Source organism: Mixophyes fleayi, chromosome 2 (genome assembly GCF_038048845.1).
Source record: "Mixophyes fleayi isolate aMixFle1 chromosome 2, aMixFle1.hap1, whole genome shotgun sequence".
Classification (NCBI taxonomy): domain Eukaryota; kingdom Metazoa; phylum Chordata; class Amphibia; order Anura; family Limnodynastidae; genus Mixophyes; species Mixophyes fleayi.
The window spans coordinates 91979354-92005706 of record NC_134403.1 but is presented as its reverse complement, the minus strand read 5'-3'; the positions used below and the strand labels follow the sequence as shown (position 1 = coordinate 92005706).

Sequence of the window (26353 nt, the reverse complement as noted above, 5' to 3'; positions counted from 1 at the left end):
GTGAGGCAGAAGTGCTAACCACTAGGCCACTGTGCTGCCCCTTGCTACAATAGCTCAGCTGTAATTGTGGATTTCTTCACATATGGGTGTTTGTGTGTCCAAGTGAGTGATTGTATATTTTACCCTCCACTGAAACATATCTAAAACAACGTCAAGCTTTGGTTAGCTTAAAAAAAAATATATGAGGAGGGGGGGGGGGGGGGGTAACTAGTAATAAGATGACAATATGGAAGTGGCTTCGTATTTCAAAAGTCAAACAAGTCCTGCACACAACTGGCATCAAGGTTAAACTTTCTAGCAAGACACCAATGATATGTACTTCTTAAACAGCAAATATCAGCCTTTGAAAGGACATTTCCCTCGTCAGATGACTTTCACTTTTTAGCATGCATGTACCCTCCAGCAATTTATACTAAACATGTTGCTTTATCTTTCAGCTTCCTTCTGCGCTTGTAAACAGTTCTTTATATCAGAGTTGTTCATTTTCTTTGTCCGTAGACAAGACAAAAGGGAGGACGTGCAATAAGTCATCTGAAGGTCAACAATCTTTTTAAGCTTTGTTTGATTTATGTTTCAAAGAGCAGAAACAAGGGTGCAATCCAAGTGCAGCGATCTTTATTATACAGAATGTTTAAGAATTACCACCAGAGGCCTGGAGAGGAGAGTGGGTAATTTCTTAAACTGTGCCTTTAATCAGTGGAAGCCTCCATTCTGTGAGCCAATGCCACACCCAAGTACTGCAGCTGATCAATCTACTGACACCAGGCACATCACGGAGTGTATACAGCAGCTTGACATATCTCCCACATTGCTGTGAACATGTGACAGACCGGACCTCCTTTACCGAAGCACACTGCATGGTTTGCAGCAACTCGCCTAGGTGGTCCGCCCCACGCTCTTCAGGGTCCAAGCCTACTCTCCATTCTGGGGAGATGTCCCTGCAAACTAAAAGTGCATAAAGTGTGCGGGGGAGTCACACTGTGCACTAAATGTCATATGAAAATTCCTAAAATATTGCTCGCATTAGCCTTATTTAACTAAATATAAGAGTGTACTTATGCGTCACGTTTCTGTGTTGAAAATATTTTTTTACATTAGCAAAGTGAATCTAGAAATACAGTCTTCTGCTAAGGTGCAAAATGCATCTCGATAAAAGTATACAACCCAACCCAACCCAATCTCCACCAGACAATGCTCCCCCTCTATCTCGTTTCAATATTATCTCCTTCCTCAAAATGAAGCCAAAGTTTTGCACTGCCCCGCAGAACCAGACGCATTGCTGTGCCTACTCTGTACTTAGCAAGGAATGCCCTCGCTTTGCCCAGCTTTTCCCCCTCTCTTCGGTACATGCTGCCATCTTGGGCAGCACGATGGCTTAGTGGTTAGCACTTCTGCCTTACAGCACTGGGGTCATGAGTTCAATTCCCGACAATGGCCTTATCTGTGTGGAGTTTGTATGTTCTTCCCGTGTTTGCGTGGGTTTCCTCCGGGTGCTCCGGTTTCCTCCCACACTCCAAAAACATACTGGTAGGTTAATTGGCTGCTAACAAATTGACCATAGTCTGTGTGTGTTAGGAAATTTAGACTGTAAGCCCCAATGGGGCCGGGACTGAGGAGAGTTCTCTGTACAGCGCTGCGGCATTAGTGGCGCTATATAAATAAATGGTGATGATGATGATGATCTTGCTCTGGAGGCCCATGTACTCTAATGGGAATGCAAATCACCAGAGGATTTTGTGCTGCACCTAAGCCATCTTGCACAAGTTAATGACCCCTAACATGTACTTAGTTCCTATGTATTTGAAGTTGATTCCTTTTTTTTTCATCCTCTCCTAAGTTACTGACAGAAAAGGCAATAGAGTTAGTTAACTCTTTCAGAAGTGGCTGTGTGAGAAAGTGACTCTCTGTACAACTATTTGTATAGAGGTGTGCCCCTTGTACATGGCCTGCTGTGGTACAGACCTCGGTGTGACTGCTATACAGTATGCTTAATGTCAGTGAACAGAGAATGGTGGATGTTGAACGTTCTCATTCAGGATCACTGGAAGCCAGGCCAAATACATAAGAAATCTGGCAGCTTCCAGAGATTACATGCAGCACAACAGGCCCTGATAAGAAACACATGTCTTTCAATGTGAAGCTACAGTCCCAGGGCTAAGGGATCTGCCTTCCTTCACTGCTCCATGACACTTCCTCCATTTTATTTACAGGCACAAAAGCAGCTTGCTCTGCGTCACTTCAGCCCCTTTGCCCTGGCTCTGCTTCTGAAGACTGCCTGAGGACTGAGCTGTATCAGGCTGTGTCCTCTTCAATGGAGGAATAAGAGGCATGGATTATCCTTGAGAAACGGAAAAGCCAGTTCAACGGGGGCAGTTCAATTCAAAAGCACAAGTGGTGTCACAACAAATATTCATTATCTTGGTGGGTTTGTGGCTGGAGCACACAAAGCCCAGTAGATATTTGGTACTCAATGGAGCATAGTCATCACAGTTAACTCTTAATATTCAGAAAGCTCCAGCATGTTTTGCCAGCCAAGCAATTCCACAACAACTGGTGAGCCACAAGTTATCCAAGTCTGATTACTGTATTAAATTTTCTACTTCTACATTGCTAAAAACTCTTTATGTAAATCAGAAATACATTTTCCAAATAAGATGGAAATGTACACATTGGATCAACACCAGATTTAAAAAGTATATATTTTGATCTGCAAAATACTGTCACCTGGAACTTAAAAGGAGAGATTTTATTTATTTATATATAACCAAAGTATAGAAAGTGATATAGGCAAAAGGTAAATGCAATAAGCTGGGTGCTATAGTACTCAAACATTTGTGTCCTTACACACTAGAGAGATAAGATACACACACACACACACACACACACACACACACAAAGCACTGGCTCCAGCAGTACAACACAATTTTGTTGTACAACATTAGCTTAGTTATAAAAGTGGGCTCTCCAGCGTTGCCTTTACATCTCTGTGTCATTGTCTGAGACTTCCTCCCATTTTCTCTTCTGGGAATATCGTTCTCAGACAGTTATATATAGAACTCGTCCCAGTCTTCACACAGTTTACCCTGGGGATTAATAGATTGTGTGCAGCATTGCTGGAGATGTGGTGCATGCTGGGAGCACTGTTGGTGGCATCCAGAGTATTACTAGAGTCCTGTATCAATCATCGGATAAAAATTTAAATCCTTTCATCTGGGTCCAATTTCCCATCATTTAGGAACTTTATGTACATATAAACTCGTAAAAAAAAATGATTTTCATATTTGACAGGAAAAAGATGAAATGGCAAACCATAGTGAGTCAGTTCAACACTCAAGCTTTAATGTGTACTGGTCTACTATAATAGTGGCTTTATTTCTCTATACAAGCTATTTGACAGTAAATTCCCCTTTACCTATATAATAAAATGGTAGTGCACAAAAGTAGCCAGCACACAACACTAGTATACATTAGAGTGATAGAATGAACTGGACCGCTGAAATTCATTTGTAACTTCTGTGGAATTTAAGATTAATAGCAGTGATGGACTGCCGTTAGGAACAAACTGCCCATATTTATTCAAGCATAACTTTATTGTATTATTATATGTTGCTAGATTCATTTATGTATATTAACTATATTTTATACCCTAAGATTTGGTAACAAATATGCAAAAGACTGGTAAGCCTTTCAAAGAAGATACATTAGTATGGATTATTTTTGTTTAACTGTATGCAAATCTGACCTTTTATAATGATTGTATATCTCCCCTTATTTATGTAGTATATTGGAGTCATTTTGTGGCCTCTGCTTGACCCTAAAATATTACTGGAAAAAATAATCTTAAACATTACAATCTGCCAAATCACATACTTTATCCAGCACACACACCACTGATGTCAGAACGGTGAAACGTGTGTTACAATGAGCTGTGGCCAACAGATAATAATGATTGTACATGTAGCTCACCAGGGAGATTAAATTCTGAGAGCTAGCGAAAGCCATAATTTAAGAGCGGGGAAGAGACAGATATTAGTGCCCTTTTGCACGTGCATAAAAAACATTTAGCCTAAATCAGTGTTTTATGAATACGTGTGGAGTATGTGTGAACAGGTTGAAGCAAACAATTTAAGCTAAAATGTGCTACATGCATATATTTTTTTGCAAATTCAGGGCGGCAAGTGCCCAAATTCTACCTTTACAGGGGAGCGACTTAAAACGCCTTTGACTTCACATTGCATTTATAGATGCACATAAAACCGAACCTGAAATCTTTACCTGCGCAATGTGCATTTACTAAATACATGTTTTATGATGTTAGTCTCTGGTCTTGAAAGGTAAAATAATGTTTTATCATTATCAGTTGTACTGTATTAAAATATAAGTTAATTTAGCCCTATCCAACAGGACAACCTTCAGTAATGCCAGCTGACCTGCGAGACAGTGAACGCTTGCAAACAGCTATCTGCTGTTTCAGTCAAGTTAAACAGAATCTGATGGAGGTCATGGACCAATTCCTATGGAGCATGTATTCCAGCATCATCTGCTTCACCTACTTAGATTCTAATGATGTTTCCCGAAAGCAAAAACAGACCACCCTGACCTAGCCCAATTGAATATAAAAATAGAGATATTGTCTATTACTTATTTATATATTTCTATCATCTTACACAGCGCTGTACAGAGAATATGTAATTGTTCACATCAGTCCTTGCCCCACTGAAACTTACATTCTAAATTCCCTCACACACACACACACCAACCGGGATCAATTTTGTCAGAAGCCAATTAATCTACCAGTAAGTTTTTAGACTGAAGGAGGAAACTGGAGCATCTGGAGGAAACCCATGCAAACACGGGTAGAACATGCAAACTCCACACAAATATGGTCTTGGTTGGAAGCTAACCCATAATCCCAGCACTGTGTGGCAGCAATGTTAACCATTGTGCATCATTGTAGGGTTACACTTCACAAGCCATTTGTGATCACTCATTCATGGAAATGTAGTCAATGGTCATCCTTTGATCATACCACTACCAGACAACCTTTGCAGATTGTATGCTATGGAGTGTTCTACACAGAACCGTTTTAAATCGCTATGTAGTACAACCATCGCTTTCAATCACATAATGCTGAAATTTAAAATCACTTTGAATAAACTTCAAGCAACTTATTGTACCAATTGACTATGACAGGATGGACGATTAATCACTCATTCATGCGACTTTTTTTTCAGGGCAGGAAATGCTACTTTGACTTGTGTAATAAGATTTTAGAGAGGACTAAGTTGACAAACCTCGCAAAGTAGCATAAAGTAGTGCAGTGTTTCCTAAGCTATTATTCTCATTGGCTTTAATCGCAGAGATGAAGAAATCGCGCTAATCCTTATGCTTTAGACCTTACGGTCATAGTGTACGTGGAATTCCAATATTTGCTCTGTATGAATACTGACAATTCATTTGAGGAGTAATTATGCAGCCTGTGTTGTAGTAATTGTTTTTTCTTTTCATTTAAACAATCAGTAGACGACAGGAGGCTTAGAAATCCCTTTGCACGACTCTATAACGAGTCTCAAGAGTCTGAAAAGGCATTTGACATCCTACCCTGTGTATACTTCAGTCTTTGTAATTGGGACCATCTATCCTTTGGGCCAACAAGACCTCGTGACCATCACATGTAGGCCTATTTATGGATTGTAGTTCCAAACAGGTCATTTAAATACAATTTATTTATATATACAATTTAATATATACTATTCTGTTATAATAAATACTATTATATTGTATATAGTCCCTTCTTAAGTGCTCCATCCTAGGTACATGCTTCAAATACCCAGATCATTTCATTCATTCAAGGTGGTTTTATAGGTACACTGCTCTTGTGGATATTAAAAAAAAAAAAGTGTTTAATTAAAATAATTCATAGATAATCAGTGCCTCCCCAACATTTGTATTGTCCCAACATGACAGGGGGAAGTATATGTAGAACCAGAGACCATCTAAGCTACACTAAAACAATTATTTTCCATTACCTCTCCTGACAGTGCCTAATGTTGCTGTATGTGTATAGTTTAATTCTACTCTGCAAGCATACGGTTAATACAAGTACTAATGTTACAAGGGTGGTGTAAGCAAGGTAACTGACAAACAACTGGGAAAATCCCAGGTTAATTCTTTTTTAAATGAGCCATGCAGTCATGTTTTAAGGGCAATTAAACGTGTCTAATGAAGCCAAATAATAATTCAGGACTAAACCTAAAAATAAAAATGTGCCAGTCAGGTCCAAGAAGTCATGTGCAAGTCATTCTGGGATTTTGCCAAAGAATGTAGGGAAAGTGAAAAGCCAGAGAAATCTGCTGCCTATGTTTTAGACAAGTGCTTCAAAAATAGCTGTGGTTTGTTTGACACCTTGGTATGGTACAGTACTTGAAGCAGTTTATTCTTGCTCCTGATATTTATGGTTGTATGCTCGTCTCTGTTGGTAATGGGTACATGTTGAGTAGTTCCAGTAAACCACAAAGAGTGGAGGAAGCCATTTTGTTGACTGAACCAAACTCACCGACGTCACTGGTTCCTAAAGAATCGAAAGGCTGACTTCTGGGAAATATTAGTTCATCCCAAATATTGTCTCCTTCCATTTTATGCAGACAAATAAACTTTACATTCTAGTTTTATGCTGGCATGTCAGACCTGGATTTTGATCAGGGATCTTTGAAAAGGAAGTAAAGCCTTGAGGAAGCAGTGTGAAGTGAAACTATAAACAATAACAAATAATGTTTTATACACATAACCATTGTCATTGAACAGAAACCACCACAGATGTTTTATGTTGAGCAGAAGAACCTGGCAAGACTTTAACCCTTGCAGTTTACACCTCAGGGACTCTTTTCAATGTAAAATGTACTTTTACTGCTGCTTTTTGTTACCCAGTTGATCTTCCTGTGTGACGTGCATTTCCACAGATAATTTAAGCCATGCTGACATTCAGTACAGCTCCTACCAAAGTCAAACAGACTGTATATTCTGCTGCATGCTAAAGCTGTATTACCACCTAATCATATAATGTTACTAACCTGCTCTTTCGCTCCCTGGAGACAATGGCCTATTTCCTGCAGCCATTTTTCCGGAGTTTTTGTGGTTCATCTCACAGCTTTGGCTGAACACCGGAGCGGTCTGACGATAGGTGGGGTGGTTCAATCAGAAGCCACAACCAGGGAGTCTGTGGCTTCTGACTGCTCACCAATCATCTTCAAAGACACTATAAAGTGGCAAACGCAAATGTTTTGCCGGTTCTATACTACAAAAATGGAGGAGGAGGGAAGGAGCAAGTGATTAAAGCTGCATCATCACCTAATCGCTAAAGGTTAAAGAAATTGTTTAATTTTTTTTTCACATACCCCTGGTGACTCACTTTATCAGTAGAAGCACATTCATTAATGTGTTTCAATCCTTCTCTGCTGCATTTATACAGAACTCCCGATGCATTTTACCAAGCGGTAACAGTAAACAGTGTAGTAACATTATAGTAAAGTAAAAGCAATATGTCAAGTTCTATTATACTGTCTATGAAAAGATTATAAAAAGACTATACTCCTCTAACTCTATAGAATTTAGATGAAATCTCTAGAACAGCAGACAGGTAAGAAAAACCTTCATACGCTTATTGTTCTACCAAAAGGCAGCTGAACAGTTCCTAATAATTTGCAAAATCAGCGAGTTTTTTTTTTCTTTTTAAGAATCATTCCCTAGACCAGAGGTTCCCAAAGTGTGCGCCGGCGCTGTCACGGGGTGCTGCAGCCAGGGGATAACAAAAAACAATTTACCAATCCAGCGGCGTCCCGGGACCCAGCATCCTCCTCCCTCCTCACTTCTTACCGAATGACTGACATCATCACGCCCGACATTCAGTGAGAAGCGGCAGGAGAGAGGAGCATGCTGGGTCCCGGGCGCCGCCGCATTGGTAAGAAGATAGAAGAGAAAACAGAAGAACTAGAAAAAAGAAGGCCAAGTATGGTAAGTAAAGAAACGGAGGGGAAGGTGAAAGGAGACAGCAATGGAGGGGCAAAACAATGAAGGAGGGGGAAGAATGTGGATGAAGAGTGGCATAGACAGATGAAGGGGCACAGTGTGATGATTTTTGTATATGTTTTATTTTGATTGATCTTATTCCTCTTAATATTACCTGTAAATTAATCTTTGACAGAAATATAATTGAAAAAATATATAAAAATATTGTTTTCCCTTGGATTTATGTGTATTATTTTTGCAAACAACTTACCAAGTATTTCTGTCCTGACCTAAATACTTATTATGTTATTTTGACTCAAATACTAATAAAATGGGACTGCTCGGTAATTATTTTGGAGGGCTGCCTTGAAACAATTATGGAGACTAAGGGTGCCGCGAACTGAAAAAGTTTGGGAACCACTGCCCTAAACACTTGGATCTGTGCCCACACATATGCAGTTGGCTAAACTGGACAGGTCTGATTTGTGATCAGATCACAAAGGGTCTAATCTTAGTGGCTGACCAACAACCATGCACACAGGTTGTGGTCACTATCCCTTCATTTTCTTATTCTGCCAGTAGCAATGAGAATCTGACAAACCTGTAACCACTCTTTAATCACCAACCATGTGGCTGTTTTGAGCCGATGTGGTCACATGTATGGGAAGCTGATGTCACTTGAAAATGCAGGGTGTTTATTTATGAAAACTGTTCTATAGGTAACTGCATAGAAAAGGTGGTGTTGCCTATAGCAACCAGAAACTTTATTTCATTTTCTAGGCCAGCGATGGGCAACCGGGCATCCTTAGAGCCGCAAATGGCCTCTGAGCCTTCACCTGGGCCCTCATCATTTGTCTGTTAGAGCCTGTAACACTTCTTGGAATCGGCTGCTGATATGTTATTACAGATCTGTCATTTTCAATGATTAAATGTATTGTTTTATCTTATTACCGAGATTAAGAGTAATGTGCGGCCCTTTTGAAGGACAGAGGGCTGCCCATGAGGCCCTTGAAGTACATCAGGATGTCTATCACTGTTCTTTGCTGTACTACAAAAATGACTGATTGGTTGCTAAAGCCAACACCACTTGTTGCTACAGCAGGTTTTCATCTTAACAATAGTCAAATATATTTGTGTTTTAAAATAAGCAAACATGATTTTTGTGACTGTATCCATGTCATAGAAAGTAATTAAAGTGACATAAAAGGAAAGCTAGCTCAGCTGGAATACAGACAGGCTTTAGGAAATATTTGCAGATAACCAAATGTATATAATAAAACATATAATAGATGTGGATTCATCCAGGTGTACAGAGAAGGACTTTTTCTATTCATTTTAGGCCACTTCACCTTAACCTTAATGGTTATGTTGTAGCAACCATCACACCAAAGCCGCAATGGTAGGGTCCATGCCACTTTAAGCACTAAGAAACACTATTGAATTTGTCTTCTCCATTGCCTTTGCAGAGAGACACCACTGGCAATAGCAGGACACATTAGCGTGCAAATCTAAATAATGTAAATAGCCAATGGTTTTCATTCAGGCAATGGTGCAAACATTAAGCAAGACCGGGGAGGTACGTCATAGAAAAACTTCTGCAACAAATAGCAGTTATGATTTTAGTAATGTGTCAGTCAGTACAAAATAAATAATAATTACATTCTTAATAAAAAATAAGAAAACCATGGCTGCACACCAATTGTTCTCAAACTCTTTTCTTAGATCAGCTTGTATCCAGTGACATTGTTAACTGCTTATAAAATGTATATTTTAGCACATATAAATGAGTATGACACTAGAAACCATCTCTTCTAGCATTATCACACTCATTGTCGCTTTTGTGGACTGTGCTCCTTTTTAAAGGAGCAATGTTTTCAGTGAATTTGTCTGCGTGACATGCGTTGGGTAATTACTGCTCAAATGAATTAGAAGACATGTTACTCAGCATTAAAAACGCATGTGACAGTTCTAATAAGAATCACAGCCCTCAGACTTAAAATCCCCTGTAAACTAATGGGTGAAGTGTGTCATTTTACTAAATTCTATGGTGACATAGGGCTGAATAAAATACTCAGCGTCCAGTTTGTTTTTATTCTGGAGTGAAAATTGCCTCAAAATCCTACCCAAAAGTTAATATTTTGTTTTGGATAGAACTCCACAAGTTTAACAGAATTTGTATCTTCGTCTGGAGATTATATATATATACATATATATACATATATATATATATATATATATATATATATATATATATATATATATATATATATATATATATATATATATATATTATACATATATACACACACACATTGTTGGTCAAGAGTCCTTGATGGCTACAACAATCCCATGCCACGTAACACTAACGTGTTTGAATCAGGGAGAAGTATCTGCTTAAACTCTAGCCAAAATTATTTTTTTGTAGTTTTGGTTGGAGTTATCTTAGATGGAGGAACATTAACATTACTCACTTTCTGATTTCATCCAAGACAAATATTTTATTTGTGGCAAGTTATCTGTGTGAAACCTCTGCTAAACTGGATATATATTTGTACATAGCATGTCTACCATCACTGAAACTATTTAGGAGTATCCATAGAAAATGAGCCTGACTAAATGTAATGCAGTTAGATAACTGACTAATAAGATGAGGTTTAATTTGGCGCGAAACATCTCTGGGACGTCCGCGGAGACACCTCGCGCCGATGTTATGGCTGGAATCTCCGCTCATTTTTCAACGCACCCCATAGAAAAAAATCTGCAGAGATTCCTACAGTAAATGCTGGCAATGCGTGCAGCCAGACATAGCGCTGATCTCCACATCATAATGTCTCCCCCATAAAGTGAAGTATATATTTCAGTTTCATCCTATTCATGTCATTTAGCACGTGATCTCTGGCAATAGGGTGGCACACACAATCTGGGTATATATAATTGGCAGTGGCAAGGTTGTATTTTTTGTTTTTCTTTTCTTCTTCAAATCTACTCAATGTCACCTTGCATATGATTTAATTATATAGGTCTGGCATGAGAAGATTAGATCATGAGCACTTTCAAGTAGGAAGCAGGAATAATTTGGCCTTGCCATTTCTACATAAAGATAGTGGTGTCTTTAGCAGATAATTACTGTCATTATTCTCTAGTTCGATATGACCCAGGTATGCAGAGATTAGTGGGAACACAGTGTTCCTGTTTGGTCATTATCACCTGCTTGTAAAACACAAATGTGGCTCCTAGGTGTTGCTGGGAAAGTGCTTGTGTTCATACCACTTCTGTATTATGCTGCAAATGCTTTGTTTCTATCTAAGAGCCCTTAAACTAACAAATGCACCTTCTACTAAATGTAGTCACTGTGGTCCTTATCCACCCTTTCTAATATTCATATTTAAAATGGGCACTAGGGTTAAATGTGCCCATGGCTCCTATGATACCCCACTTACCAGAGCAGGCGGTGGGCCTGGATTGTTATCAATTATGTATTGACTGAACTCGTCCAATCTCTAAATCTGCCCGCACATTTTATATTTCACCCCTCCTGTAATGCAACAGGGTCATACCAAGGTACAAAATTGCATCTTCTGACCGGATTTACAACAAACTCTAAATGAGACCCGATATATAGTTCTTGCTTTTGGTAAAACAAACCTAAAACAGCCTTTCACCAATCTTAGAAGAGGGCAGAGAGGCCTTGGAGCATGCGATTAAACATTTCTGACAGCTTTCATGTAAGAGAGAGGGTGTATAAGAAATTGGTCACTGAACTTGCGAATTGCTAAGCAACAGTAGGTCATTATGTGTAGACAATGTATATGTCTACAGTAAATATCATTTCTGGCCAAGTTAATAAACAACTCGCTACAAAATTGTTTCCATGTTTACCATGATAACACAGAAATGCAACTTTTAAAATCGCTATAGTCCATTTACTCTTCACTCTACTAAACATACCAAACATCACGCAACTATGATTCATACATAAAGAACGCCCCGAACGACACCAATAGTTCAGCACTGCTCAACGCTATGCTACTGCCAATCGGCTGTTTCAAACAAGATGCAGTGTTGTGGATACCCCTCCCCAGTGTACTTTATATTCATACAAATGATAAATTAGGGGCATTAATGCTACTTGCTTTCTGATACAGACCAGCTGTAGAGGTAGCCCCTTGCTGACTAGCCTGGGGTTGGTTGTGGGAGGGGGGGGGGGGGGCACTGTTTTTGTCGCCATTTTAACCATGTAGACACACTGAACTTGTTGAGTCAACAAGTGCAGCGTCAACAAAACCCATCTATTATAGAATGAGTGATCATTTATACAGGGCCTGACAACATTCTCCAAGAGCTAGGAGCCAAGGTTAAACTTAACACTCCCCTGGAAATGCAGTGACCTAGTGGAAAGGTGAATAATAGGGTTATTTTGACTCTGTTTGCAGGATATCAATTCAACTGATGATTTCCTCTGAAGAAATCAGCAATTAGGGTAAAGAAACACGCTGGGGCTATTTACATATTTCTGATTGCCTGGATGCTAACTTTATACATTTATGAGAAGGAGCTTGTTTGGTACTACTGTTCCCAAATATACCAATTGGAACGGAGCTATCTATGACCTAGGAGGTGACAAAGGAATATCTTCATTACAGGATTGTGAACATGTTATTAAAGTGGAAGGGTTGGGAAACCTATTTTGGAAATCCGCATAAGTGGGTAAGTACCCTTATATGTCCAGTGGTGTGTGGAAGGACACTCTCAGTCTGCGGTACTTGGTTTGCAGTGTATGACACTCCCCTAGCTGGTACAATACGCCACATATATATTTTCAAATTCCAGCATGGTGATATTTATACACATACTTGCTCCTGAAGAGCGAATATTTGTTGGCTCCTGTACAGCATTAATTGCTTTTATATGTGATTTTTAAATTTACTCTTCTAATATGATAGGTTTAATGCAATAATAAATGTATTAAACTTATTATGTTTTTGGAGTTGTGATTATTATAATTGGTACCGCAGGCAACCCTCAGTGCTGTACTTATCTATAAAATTCACATTTTTCATGCACAGCTAGCTGCAGGGTTGCTTTCTGTATTATATCTATACATCTATTTTGAGGACTACTGTGCGCCATCAGGAGGTTGTGTGTGTATTTTAGTACTGTTCTGTAATTATTATGAACAATGACTTGTTAAAGTGACAGTGTACATAAGCTCGAGGCCAGCCTTGTCAGTTATAGCAACCGTCAGATGGTAGTTTAAGAAATGTGCATCTGAGTAACCCATGCTCTACCTTCCTAATGCAACCACAAATACATATGTAGTTTGAATAACTTATCATAAATGAAGACATTTTAAGGCTAAAACTGTACGGCAAGAACTTTTCCTATTAACATCTGAGCTCCTGTCTTTAAAAGGACACTGCTGAATGCCATGAAATCTGAAACGATTGCTGAAAGAACAGCGGTTTGCTCTCAGATGCATAAGAAAAGTAAATGATAGATTTAGTGACCCTAACCCGTGACATGTGCACAGAAAGGTTCAGTGGTGAGATCCAAACAATAGTCGTTTCTTTAATTTATTTGACTAACAAAATAAGCCAGCACTAGAATTTGGTTATGTAGATCAGGTTCTGTCATTACAGCTCAATGTGTGGAGAGGACCGTGTAATCCCTCTTCCCATCTTCCACGTCATGAGCAACTATTCAGCTCAAAAATAAAAATTAATTTGTATTTAATCACAAAGGAGTCCACACAGCTCTACTCCCTCCTGTGAGCTCACATAAGAGACCTATTTTAAAGACGCTCTGCAGTTTCCACTGTGGACACAAGAGTCTATCATTGTTCTGACACTGTGAGGAGGAACCTACTCTTTGGTATGAGGACGCCGAGTATTAAAAGTTACTGTGCCTGAAGTTGGTTTTTAAATGTTTGTCAAGACTCCTAAACAGAGAGTACTGTTGTTTAAAAACCATTATGGATTTTTTATTTGTAAATTCATGTTAATAACAACGCTTTTTTCGTGTTACAGGGACCTACTTATGATAGGAAGAATCACCCTTTCTGCTCTGAAAACTACCACTTTAGGGCTTCTCCCTATTTATCAAAGTCCCTGAACTGGTTTAAGCTATGGTGGGGTACTGCCGGACGGCTCTGGCAAAGGCTCTCTCATGGAAAGCATCTCAGGATGGTGGTAGCAGGGGAGAATACTTGAAGACAGGCTTTGTTTATTCATATTGCAAAGCGCTGATTCCATTACGTTTTTCTTTTTTAAATATTTTATTTAGTAGTGGAACTGGAAGCCCTAGTCCGGGGGTTGCAGTTCCAGTGCGCACGCTCAAGCTAGCAAACCAGATGTGCAGATGGACCCAAGACTGGCTGGCGAAGCATTAAGACTCCTCTTACTGCTGCCAACCAGTAATGTCGGGGAGTTGAGTTTAACTCAGCTGCCCCACTGAAAATGTAATGTACATTTCATTGATAGAAAGTTTCCCGTCGCTGTGATAAACAGCAATAGAAAATTGTTCTTAACGCTGCTTAAAGGCCCCATAGCAGTGCATGCGCTTGTATACTTTCACTTGAGCCAATATCCACATTGTTTAAGGCTAGGTTAACATAGGCACCAAACAGGAAACCCAATGAGGAAATGTCAGAACAACTCCACCTGATAAGTACATGCAGAACTGTGCAAAGCAAAAGTGTTTTATGAAATGAGAAAACTCCATGCATTCTGGTTATTTGCATATTTCATAGCGCAGCGAGTGTGTTCTAGACAGAATCTATACTTAAATGACAGCTAGACCACACATTTGAGATATGCAACACACATTGATCATTGTTAACCTGGCTTTTACTGCAGCAGTTTTATGTTAAGGCAGCTGAAGTTCCTGCAACATATTTAGGGCTGTATCCCAATGGGATCTGGCATAGGTCAAAAAGAGCTGAGAAACCCAATTTGAATAGCTGACTTTGCCACTGTGTATGAATCAACCAAGTCTGTAAACCTGTCTGACACCATCTGCTAGTTTAGTTAGAGGAGCACCTCCCTCCGAACAAGGGAACCTGTTGGTAGACATATTTAGAGAAGTATAAGCCCTTAAGTGATTTCATGTATATTACTCAGCTCAGTAAGAAACATCGGATATATTTATAGTAATGATATACATATGATAAACATATGATATATTTATAGTAGAGTGTAAGCTCACTCCTGTTTCCACATCTGCATTTATATTGTCTACCTTGAAAGTCTCTGTTTTCCTTTCCCGCTGTTGCTGAGGAGCAGTTTGGTGCCAAATCCCTGCTTTACTTGCGCTTTAAAGATACTGTAGCAGCACCAGTCTTGTACATAATAAACCAGGAAACATGGTTTAATCGGTCCATATATTATTCATTCTTTGAAGCAGCATTGCCATATAATAATATAGTAAGAGTTCCATCTAACATTCAGAATAAAGAGGACATTTTTTTGTGCAGTTGTAAATTATAAAAAAAAATAAAAATAAAAAATAGGGGCCTTTTCAGGTAAAAATCTCCAAGAACAAAACCCTTGGTCGTTTATTGAAATTAGGAAAAGTTGTCAACATTATACTGCATTGTTATGAACAATAGTTCAGAACATTTATCAAAGGATGACAAGGTGTTCCTATATCTCTCCCAGTGCACTCTGTAGATACAATCTAATTGTTTGACCTTCAAAACCTGCACTCTACCAATTTTACTGTTTAGAAATGGATTTTGGCTGGTCATGGATCGTTCTGTGTATAGAAGTACACAGTACTAGTACCAGATTTGCAGCACCTTCAACTCACAGAGGATAGTTAAACATATACAAAACATGATGAACTGAATCTACATTACTAATGCCCTTTATATAGGACATTCCCGAACACATACCTCTTTCCACACCTAAACAAGAATATTAAAACATTTCCACAATGGCTTAATTGTTATATAAATTAGCCATACAACGCACCAATAACAAATGATGCTGCATCTATGACTAAATATGTATTTCATCAAAATGGGATAATGTTCCTGTTTAATTTATGTTGATCTAGCATTTATTCGATATATATATGCATCATTGTTTGAGCCTATATACACATAAACGTGTTACATAAAAAGCTACACAATTACATTCTTCCCTTAGTAAAGTAATCCTACTACGATCTTAAAATCACATGGTCAATTGGAATGTTGGGCAAGAGAGAGAGAAGACATTCCATACAGACCAGCAACTCAGTGGGTGGACGGGTCATAATATGAACAATAATAAATCAGATCACCGTGCTTTGTGTTGCGTATTTCCACTAAATACAATTTTTCCAGAAAGAGGAAAGTACAGCGTAGGGCCACCTAGTCAAATCAATATTCATGAGAATACTGCCTAGCAGCTTAGTAGGAGCGAGACATCCCTGAGGAAATTCATACCTCCCATTGGTCACGATTTGCGGACTGCAAAATGGGTGGGGCTTAACCAGAAAGTGGGTGAAGTTTTACACAAATGTGTCCTTTTATAGGTGGAGTTTGAACAGAAGGTGGCAGGCTTATATTGTCCCTCTTTCAGGATTCTAAATGTTGGGATTTATATAAATTTGCCAGACATTGTGTTTCATACCTTAGCGATATCAGTAGTTCCTAGTGATATGATGCATTCACTGAATATAAAGGACAGATACACTATAAGAGCACCATGACTCCACTGATGAGCCAGGGTACAGACAGACCTGTGATGAGGTAGCTTTTTTTTTTACCACACTTGAAATATGTAATATAATCTGTGATCAATCTTTGCATCAACTATTTTTTGTCTATGATACTGTGTAACAAAACTTTAAAAAAAAAGTGAAACAAAAACAAAAATAAAAATAAAAATGACATTTCAATTTTACAACCAATTATCCCACAAGTAATAAAATCATTTACATTGAAAATTCTTTGAGAGAGGATCACTTGAAGATCATAATGATTTATACTTTTCACTTATATTTCTTGTTACCATCACAAACCAACCTCCATACCAGGTAATTTGGCAATCTAGGTTACATTGCTACAATTATCTGCTACCCTTATAGCGAAGTTTGCAGGACACACAATAACGTTTACAATGTGCAGACACATAATGTTTAATACTAAGATTTACAAGGTAAAGATGTTAGAAAAGTGGAAGGAGTTCTTACCTGTTTCCAGAGAAAGACATCGGTCATGTTAAGCCTCCAAGATATGATGAGATGTAGAGAGGAGAGGATAACCCCACTCAACACTGCTGCCCTCATGCGCACAGGAAGCAGAGTGTAGATGATGTAGATGAAGAACACACTCCACCAGATCCCTTCAGAGGCACTATGTGGGTTGACCATAAGAACCCCAAGAATTTGCACTGCAAATAGGACGGCAATAACTAGGTAACTGACAATCCACATATAGTCCTGGTGGAAGCCATTACGGTTACACACCACCATGAGTGACAGAAACAAGGCCATGGCAACAGCAAGTACAGAAACATACAGTACCTGGGGCTCACCATGAGTGCAATGAAAAATGAGCATAACCAGACATACCAGTACCAGTGCACCCATTAACATGGTCAGGCTGCTCTGGTTCATCTGAAAAAAATAGCGTTGGTAAAGGCGTTCAAGTTTGGCAGACTGAAACTTCTTTGATTGGAACACTTGCAGGAACCTCGTCCAGCACTCCCTGGGGGTCAGGTGGTGCTCACCCTCATCCAAGCCCACTCCTTCTGTTGAACCCATTTTTGAACTTTTGACTTCCCCGTCCTCAAAGCCAAGGGCTACGGATTTGAGACCCAGGTCACCCCCTGCCCCTTTCTTTCCGTAATGGTCCTCTTGCCAAGTGCAGCGGAGGCTAAAGTTGTTGCGACTGTTGCGCTCCATCTCAGGGTCCTGAAGGCAGCTCATGTAACGGGGGCCACACAGAGAAGTGTTTTTGCGCTTGCCCTTCTTCCCGTTGCGCTCCCCCCATGCCGTTTTACGTTCATCTACTTTAGGGACCAGGATGCCACTAAACCACGACATTCTGCTGCAGAAGAGATAAAAGAAGAATGATTAGAATGTGAAATATACCATTAGTGATTAGTCCTGAACAATGACAGCCACCTGTACTAGTGATATTAACCTACTGGATGAATAAACAATCACTATCCCTTAGCCACATCTAAACTGAGCTGTTATGTGCTGTCTTTTCCCAGGACAGTCCTATTTTCCCCACTAGAATTGTTATATCCAAAAGGTTTATTTTGCAATAATTAAAGATCTCGAAGACCCCAGAGTCACTGAATAAGTATGAACTAGTTCCAGTTGCTGCTTTATTTTATTTGGCACCCCAAAATGATTTTATGGCTGGAGGTAACTTCAGATCACACAGGCCTTTTATTATTCTGTGAGCTCGACAAACAACTATAAACTTACTAATTACGTAAGTGCAGTGAACATTATGAAAATTTAATGCCATATATTATATCAACAGTAAAATGTTTTTACAATACACAGACTGGGGCATTATTCTTAAAAGTTCACAATATTCTATTGATTGCTTTTGATTCAAATAAATTCAGGTCTATATTTTACATAGGGCTTTATAACTCCTATCCGATTAGCAAAATTTGGTTCTGTTGGTACTCCTCATTGCCCAAAGTGTGGAAATGAGTGCGGCACATTTTGGCAACACCTTTGGGAATGCCCCACAATTCATGCCTTTTGGCTTAAAGTCATTTATTGTATTAAAAAAAAACCAAACAGGTATTTCACTCCCTCCACGGTCACCGGCCACTTGTCTCTTTAGGTTACACTTGAAGGGTATGGCAAATAAAGCGACACAAATATACATATTTCATTTATTTATTTGTACTTTGTATGAATCATGTATCTCTGGACTATTTTGTAGTATTTTGGGTTTTGTTCGGTTTTGGAATACCAATAAAAATATTTAATTAAAAAATGTTTAAATGTTTTACAATACACAGAATTGACTCCCCTTGTGACAAAAATGAATTAGCCTTATGGGGGTGGGCGGCTACAATTAATTTCAAGTAAAGGAACCCTTTAGGAAGAAAAACAAAAACTCAGACTGAACGATTGGGTTAAATATAATTCAGAGTAAAATACACAAGATGGCGCAACATATGAGCTCCGATTCTGGTCAATTTGGCGACCTTAGGTCAGTTGAAACTTATGTACTTTGTTACTTGTATAACTGTCAACAACTCTCCTTACTCCAACCTTGTGTCAAAACAATAATAGGGACTATATTAGAAACAAAATAATATGGACAAATGGAAGATAAAATCATTCTTACGCTATTGGAATGTTACATTTTTTTAGACCTCAAATAAACCTTAAATCAGTGTTGGACAAAATATGGAATTCATGGACCATTCAATTAAATATCTGATGTTTTAAAAGGAATCAACAATACAGCAAAAATGACTGCCAAAAGTTAGACACCAAAACCAGGTTTGTGAATCCTGTGGCTACTTGGCACCTGCGATTTGTAACTATATCAGCGTTTGTATTATATTTACTATGCTAGAAAACCATGCCTCTAACTGGAAGGTAAAAGTACTTACCTCTCTTGATTGAGAGGTGGCAGCTTCCCAGAAGCTCCCGGCTGAGTAGGCGACACCCGGCATTTATTCCGGCGGGTGGAGAGGTGGGACAGGACCTCTGCTTCTGAGTTTGCTAATTCTATGGCATTAGAAGGGAGATTAGGAGAGATTTCAATTGGGCACCTGGAAGAATTGCATGAAAAGAGATAATGTCATATAACGCACTAGTGAAACATAAAAACTAGCATATTAAACTATTAACATAACATTTGTTCACATGTATCAGACAACACTTGGATTCATTTCATGTCCCTATATGCCAATGTAAACCAAGCCTGATCTTAAACATGTCTTTTCTTTTTCCTCCCATGTGATGGTAAATGTTTACCAAGTAACCCCTAAAGTGTGTCTATATATTCTAAGTGCCTCCACTGTGTGTAAATGTAAACCAAACCACTGCTTATACATTAAAAAAAAAAAAAAAAAAGTAGTAGTAGTTTTGGATACGTTTCATTATTGGATAATAAATGTAATGTTATGTTGAGTTATACATAAAGACATAAGAACCCTTGAATATGAGATACCCTTCTGGGCAGATTCAATACCCTAAATATCCGCAAGCCGTACCTCAAGTACGGCCACAAGACACCTTGCACGGATATTTTTTGACGGAAGTAACACTGATTTTTACTCGAACCCCATAGTAGGGGTTTGAGCACAACTCAGCGTTACTGAAACGAGAGGGGAAAAAAAAAAAAAAGCACCTCCGTTATGTTCTTGGGAACATCACAGACAATTGAATCTGCCCCTTAGAGTACACGTACCAGAGGTTCAAAACCTAGGACCATGAAAACAGTTACACAAAACACCAATGCCTAGATCAGTGATGGGCAAACTAAAACATTAACCTTTGAAAGGGCTGCACATTATCCTTAATGTCAGTAATAAGTTAGAACAATACATTTAAACAAAGAAAGACACCTATCTGTAATAACATACCACCGGCATTTTAAACAAGTGTTACAAGCTAGAACAAACAAATCTGACAAAGCAGGAAGGAGCTGGGGGCCACAGGAGAAGGCTCAAAGGGCCACAGGAGAAGGTTCTAAGGGCCGCCTATTACCCATCACTGGTCTAGATCATCCTGATCTGCAATAACTGTTAACCAACAAAAAAAACAAAGCACTTCTGATTTAAGTGGCTGGTAGGGCAAACGGTGATATGATCCAGATATATTAATAGATTACATATATTAAGGAAACAAAAAAAACAAACCCTGTTGCAATGTTCCATAACTGTCTGCCTTTAAATTACAAGAGGAAGGAAATACACTCCCGGGGAACAGTAGACGTGGTGTAAAGGAGTACCTGCCATTTCCTTGTTACCTTCTAATATATTGGTTATTTTTACTGTCCACAAGGTCACTTGCACCAACTACAGGACACATGTAAGTGCTGACTTATCGTGATGACGGTGGTGGGTGCATATTACAACATGTGTTTGCAACTGTAAAAATGCATAGAGGGAAAATGCTTCAAATACAGATACTTCTCTGTGAACTGTGTGGTTACTGATAATACTCAGACTGAAATGTCTAAGCTGAGGGTAAGCCCGGAATTCCTGGTTTGGAAGGTTAACTGTAATTTTAAAGGTCATCAAAGGACTTTACTCTCTTAAAACCACCAGCTGGCCAATGCTGATAGCCGCCCCCCCAGAGAGATCACCCACTGATGTGTTTGGGGGAAGAGTACTAGAGGGAACTCCAAGGGTATGGGTTAAGGCGGCGGTTCCCAAAGTGTGCGCCGCGGCTCCCAAGGGTGCCGCGGCGCTGTCACTGGGGTGCCCCGAGCCAGACATAAAAAAAAGAGAAGACAGAAACTTACCAATCAGCGTGGCGCCGGGACCCAGCAGCCTCCTCCAGGGCCACCTTAACAACTTTATGGGCCCCCGGGCAATGCAGTGTACCGGGCCCCTAAAAAAATAAAATAAATATATATATATATATATATAGGGGCCCCCTTAACTTACCTTAAGTCCGATCCTCTTCTTTTTTCCGCGCCGCTGAGTCTCTTCTGCCCTCTTCCGTGCTGTGGTTGCATTCACTGCGAGCACAGCACGGAAGAGGGGACCAGGGAGGGATCCGGATCACCGCTGATGTGACCGCAAGGTAAGTATTTTAAAAAAAAAAAAAAAAAATTAAATTTTTTTTAGGCTTCGGATGGGCCCCCCTTGCCTGCAGGGCCCCCGGGCACCTGCCCATCGTGCCCAATGGAAGAGACGGCCCTGGCCTCCTCTCTCCCGCAGCAACTTGTCACTGACGTCTTTATTCAGTGACAGCTGCGGGAGAGAGGAGGCTGCTGGGTCCCGGCGCCGCGCTGATTGGTACGTTTCTGTCTGCTCTTTTTTTTATGTCTGGCGTGGGGCAGAGTGAAAAGGATGGTGGCAGCGGAGGGGGACAGCGTGACAGAGGGCACAGGGCCCTGGATGCAGAGGGGGCAGTGTCCCTGGATGCAGAGGGGGCAGTGTCCCTGGATGCAGAGGGGGCAGTGTCCCTGGATGCAGAGGGGGCAGTGTCTCTGGATGCAGAGGGGGCAGTGTCCCTGGATGCAGAGGGGGCAGTGTCCCTGGATGCAGAGGGGGCAGTGTCCCTGGATGCAGAGGGGGCAGTGTCCCTGGATGCAGAGGGGGCAGTGTCTCTGGATGCAGAGGGGCATTTTTGCATACAACTAAATAAGTATTTTTGTCGTGACCTAAATACTTATTACAATTTTTTGACCCAACTACTTCTAAAACAGGACTGCTCAGTAATTATTTTGGAGGGGTGCCTTGAAAAAATTTGGAGACTCTAAGGGTGCCGCGAACTGCAAAAGTTTGGGAACCACTGGGTTAAGGGAATAAGTGGGGACATCCCAGGGGCACACATGAAATAGGTTGAAATCTTTTCCAACATTGTAATGTGATAACTAGACCCATTTGTGAAAACAGAGCAATTAACTTAAGGATATTTCAATAATGAGGTTTGTCTTTGTACTAAAATGCACAAAGAAAAACCTCTTTATTTAATATTACTATTTCAAACAGCAGCACACAGTGACACCACTAATGATAGTGGATGCTGGGTGACTCACCAGGAGATATGGTTCTATTTAAAAATGTTTGCTTTAAAACGAACAACCAATCAATTAAGAGATTTATATTTGTGCTTTACCACTTTAGTGTATATAATCTCAGACATACCCTTCTGTCAGTTTACAGACAGGGAGAGCTGTTCTGGGAATGCTTTGCTGGAATGTATAAAGTAGAGTAAATCAGCATAAACAAAAATATGTCCATTCAGGTAATTGATCCTGTTGAGATAAGTGTGTGATCATAGTGATAAAACAGAGACTTGTTGGGCATTCATTTTTTATTCTATAGAACAATTACAAGCCTGTGGGCATCTTGCTTCTACACAGGCTTCTCCAATGACAGTGTAACACCCACACAGCCTGCTGCAGGAGATGCTACATTTTATCTGTTAAGTAAAGACAGCATGAAAACCAAATGTCATCTCTTACTAACGATGACTTCACACATTATGTCTATTTAATAGCCTACATTGGATTTATTGGAGTAAAAGTCAAAACCCTCAAGCCATATAAATAACACATAAAGCTATTAAAATCCAGGAAATGGGGAAAAAATAAATAAATAGTTCACTGAAATGAAAATAGGAAATATTACTTTGCATTCTAAGGCACTAGTCCAGATCAGCTTCCTCTAGACAGTTTTCCTGTGCAATGGTTTGCCATATTATATATCGCATAAAATCAAGAATACAGCCAAGCAATCTCCATAGTCATAGGCAGAAGAATGAGTCATACATAAGAGCTCAGTGACTTTCCACATGGCACCGACATAGGATGCCATCTTTCCAGTCAGATTGTCAAATTTATGCCAGCAACAACAACTCAGCCGCAAAGCGGCAGGCCACGTGGGCTCACAGAACGAGACTGCCGAGTGCTGAAGCGGCTAGCGAGAAAAATCTGTCCTTCGTTGCAAAAATCACCACCGAGTTCCAAACTGTGTCTGGGAGCAACGTCAGCACAAGAACTTTTCATCGGGACCTTCATGGATTGCGGCTCACCATGCCAAACATCGAAAGGAGTGATATAAACCACACCAACATTGGACTTTGGAGCAGTGAAAATGTGTTCCCTGGAGTGAAGAACCACAATTAACCATCTGGCAGTCTCACAAACCTGGGTTTGGCGATGCCAGGAGCACACTTCCTATACAAATGCATATTGCCAACTATTAAGTATGGTGCTCTATGGCAGTTTCTCATGGTTTGACCTGGGCTCCGTAGTTCTAGTGAAGGGAAATCTTAACGCTTCCGCAAACAATGACATTCTAGAGAATTGTGTGCTTCCATCCTTGTGGAAACGTTTTGGGAAACTCACTTTTGCATATCTATGAGTATCTAGACGTTAAAATGGCATCAGCCAATGTATCATTAACTGAGATGCTTGTTGTAGGTCATCAGCCAAAAATTGAGTAACAGATTAAAATAACTAGACATTCTTTTTTATGTATTTATTAGGAAAGGAAGTGAAAGGAAATAGATAAGTGTCTGAAAGAGTGGTACTTATTTGACCAGGGAAACTCTGGGTATTTATCAGACTGCAATTAGTTTAAAAAAAAAATCCTAGAAAACTCTGTAAACATTTCTCCTTGAGAAGTATTTTTATAGGTTATTGGACTCACAATCTATATTGTATGTATGACCAGGACAATATAGAAGGCTCTATAGATATTTGGGGATAAGTAAGCTCTCATGTGGTCAGGAAGGTTCACAACCACTGAAGGAAGACCATTTCGGAAGTCGTTTACAAGTATTTATCAGACTCTGTATAACAACTAATAAAACCAGGTGGCTGTAAATATATATGTTAAATTGATCAATGAACAAAACCTGTGCAATCATGAATCGTGCTATATATTGTGAATATAGAGTATGCCAATGTGATATATTTCTAAGATAAACCTATATTATTATTAACATAGTTATGTACTTCCCTATAAGTGTTTAATATTTGCCTAGTATAAGTCACATTATAGTTTAAATGGTAAAATGTGCCGTTTACAATCTGCAAGTAGATAGTCTAGGTGCATTGACTTTCTATAAGGCACCATTTTATTAAAGTTGTAACCTATAATTTATTTTGATATATATTGTAAATGTATCACTGTGTGAGGAATGTCAAAGGTAATGAGGTTAAACTTTGGAGGCCAGGTCATCAGATATTGCCATGTATTAATGGGTAATAGGCTATTGTCCAAAGTTAACTTCGAGGCAAGCCAGTCTTTGTATCTCTAGTTGTATGCTAACAAGGCTATTGTGAGCAGTCTTTCATTAAGACCTTGTCCTAGACCTAGGCAACAAAATCAAACAACCTTACTTTTCACTGTGATATGTGAATGTTACTTAAAGTAGAATGTTAATTTTGGCACATTATATGTGTATATCAGTGTGGTGTTCTGCATTTGCTGGGGGAGGCGAGTTAACCATAAAAGGAAGATGTGAGGTTAATGTTACGTAGAAGGTAAGATCTAGAGAGCCTGAGTTAGTCACTGACTTAGGGGGTGATACTCTGCCAATTGCATCTATACTTCCAGTGTGGATTTATTTTCATCATTATTCCTGTGTGGAATTACTCTTCAATCTCCTGTGTGGACTTGTGCTAGTCTGTGTGGGACCATCTGTTATTATTCCCTCTGTGGGATTACGGAGAGGAACTCGACCCTATTCACATACCCAGAGACCCTGAACAATCACCTGCAGCACGTTGCTGCTCACTTGGTTAGTGTGTATTGTATATTTGGAGAGTTGCTGTTTTGCTGTGCTGTGTTAAAGTACACCTTCAAAATGGTGTTGAATCTGTACCTGGTATCAGTCAGAATGATCTAAAAGACCCCATATCCTCACATTATATATTGCATAAAATCAAGAATGCAGCCATGCAATCTCCATAGTCATTAGCAGAAGGAGTCACACCGAAGAGCTCAGCGACTTTCCACGTGGCACTGACATAGGATGCCACCTTTCCAACAAGTCAGTTAATCAAATTTCTGCCAACAACTCAGCTGTAAAGCGGCAGACCACTCAATCTCATAAACGAGACTGCCGAGTGCTGAAGCGGGTACTGAGTAAAGATTATCTGTCTTCGGTTGCAAAAATCACTACTGATGGCCAAACTGGCTCTGGAAGCAATGTCAACGCAAGCATGGTCATTCGGGAGCTGCATGAAATGGGTTTCACCATGCAGAAATCTAAACTCTGACAGCAGTGATATAAACCCCACCAGCATTCGACTCTGGAGCAATGAAAATGCGTTCCCTGGTGTGAAGAACCACCATTTGGCAGCCTGAGAGACAAACCTGGGTTTGACGGATGCCAGGAAACCGTTTGCTTGCCTTATGCATAACTGTAAAGTTTGGAGGTCTGGGTGGTTTTTCATGGTTTGACCTGGGCTCCTTAGTTCCAGTGAAAGGAAATCTTAATGCTATAGCAAACAATGACACTCTAGAGTTTGTGTGCTTCCAACTTTGTGATAATAGTTTGGAGAATGCCCTGTTTTAGCATGACAATGCCCCCATGCACAAAGTAAGGTTTATCAGAAATGGCTTCCTGGTTTGGAACCTGACTGTGCTGCCCAGAGTCCTGCCCTCAACCTCACAGAACACCTTAGTGATGATTTGGCATGCCCACTGGGAGCCAGGCTGTGCTGCCAAACATCAGTGCCAAC

The 26353-nt window shown here is 39.7% G+C and overlaps 1 protein-coding gene across 3 annotated transcripts in view; it reads right to left on the bottom strand.

The window, feature by feature from the left end:
• The window catches only part of ADCY6 (adenylate cyclase 6), a 118369-nt gene that overhangs the window by 72263 nt on the left and 19753 nt on the right, over window positions 1–26353 (bottom strand). For all 3 annotated transcript variants that reach the window (XM_075199650.1, XM_075199649.1, XM_075199648.1), the window contains exons 2-3: window positions 19587–19748; window positions 17182–18040 (exon numbers count right to left, since the gene is read on the bottom strand). In XM_075199650.1, coding sequence (XP_075055751.1) covers window positions 17182–18036 — 855 coding nt within the window. In that variant the 5' untranslated portion in view covers window positions 18037–18040; window positions 19587–19748. The remainder of the gene's footprint in view (window positions 1–17181; window positions 18041–19586; window positions 19749–26353) is intronic.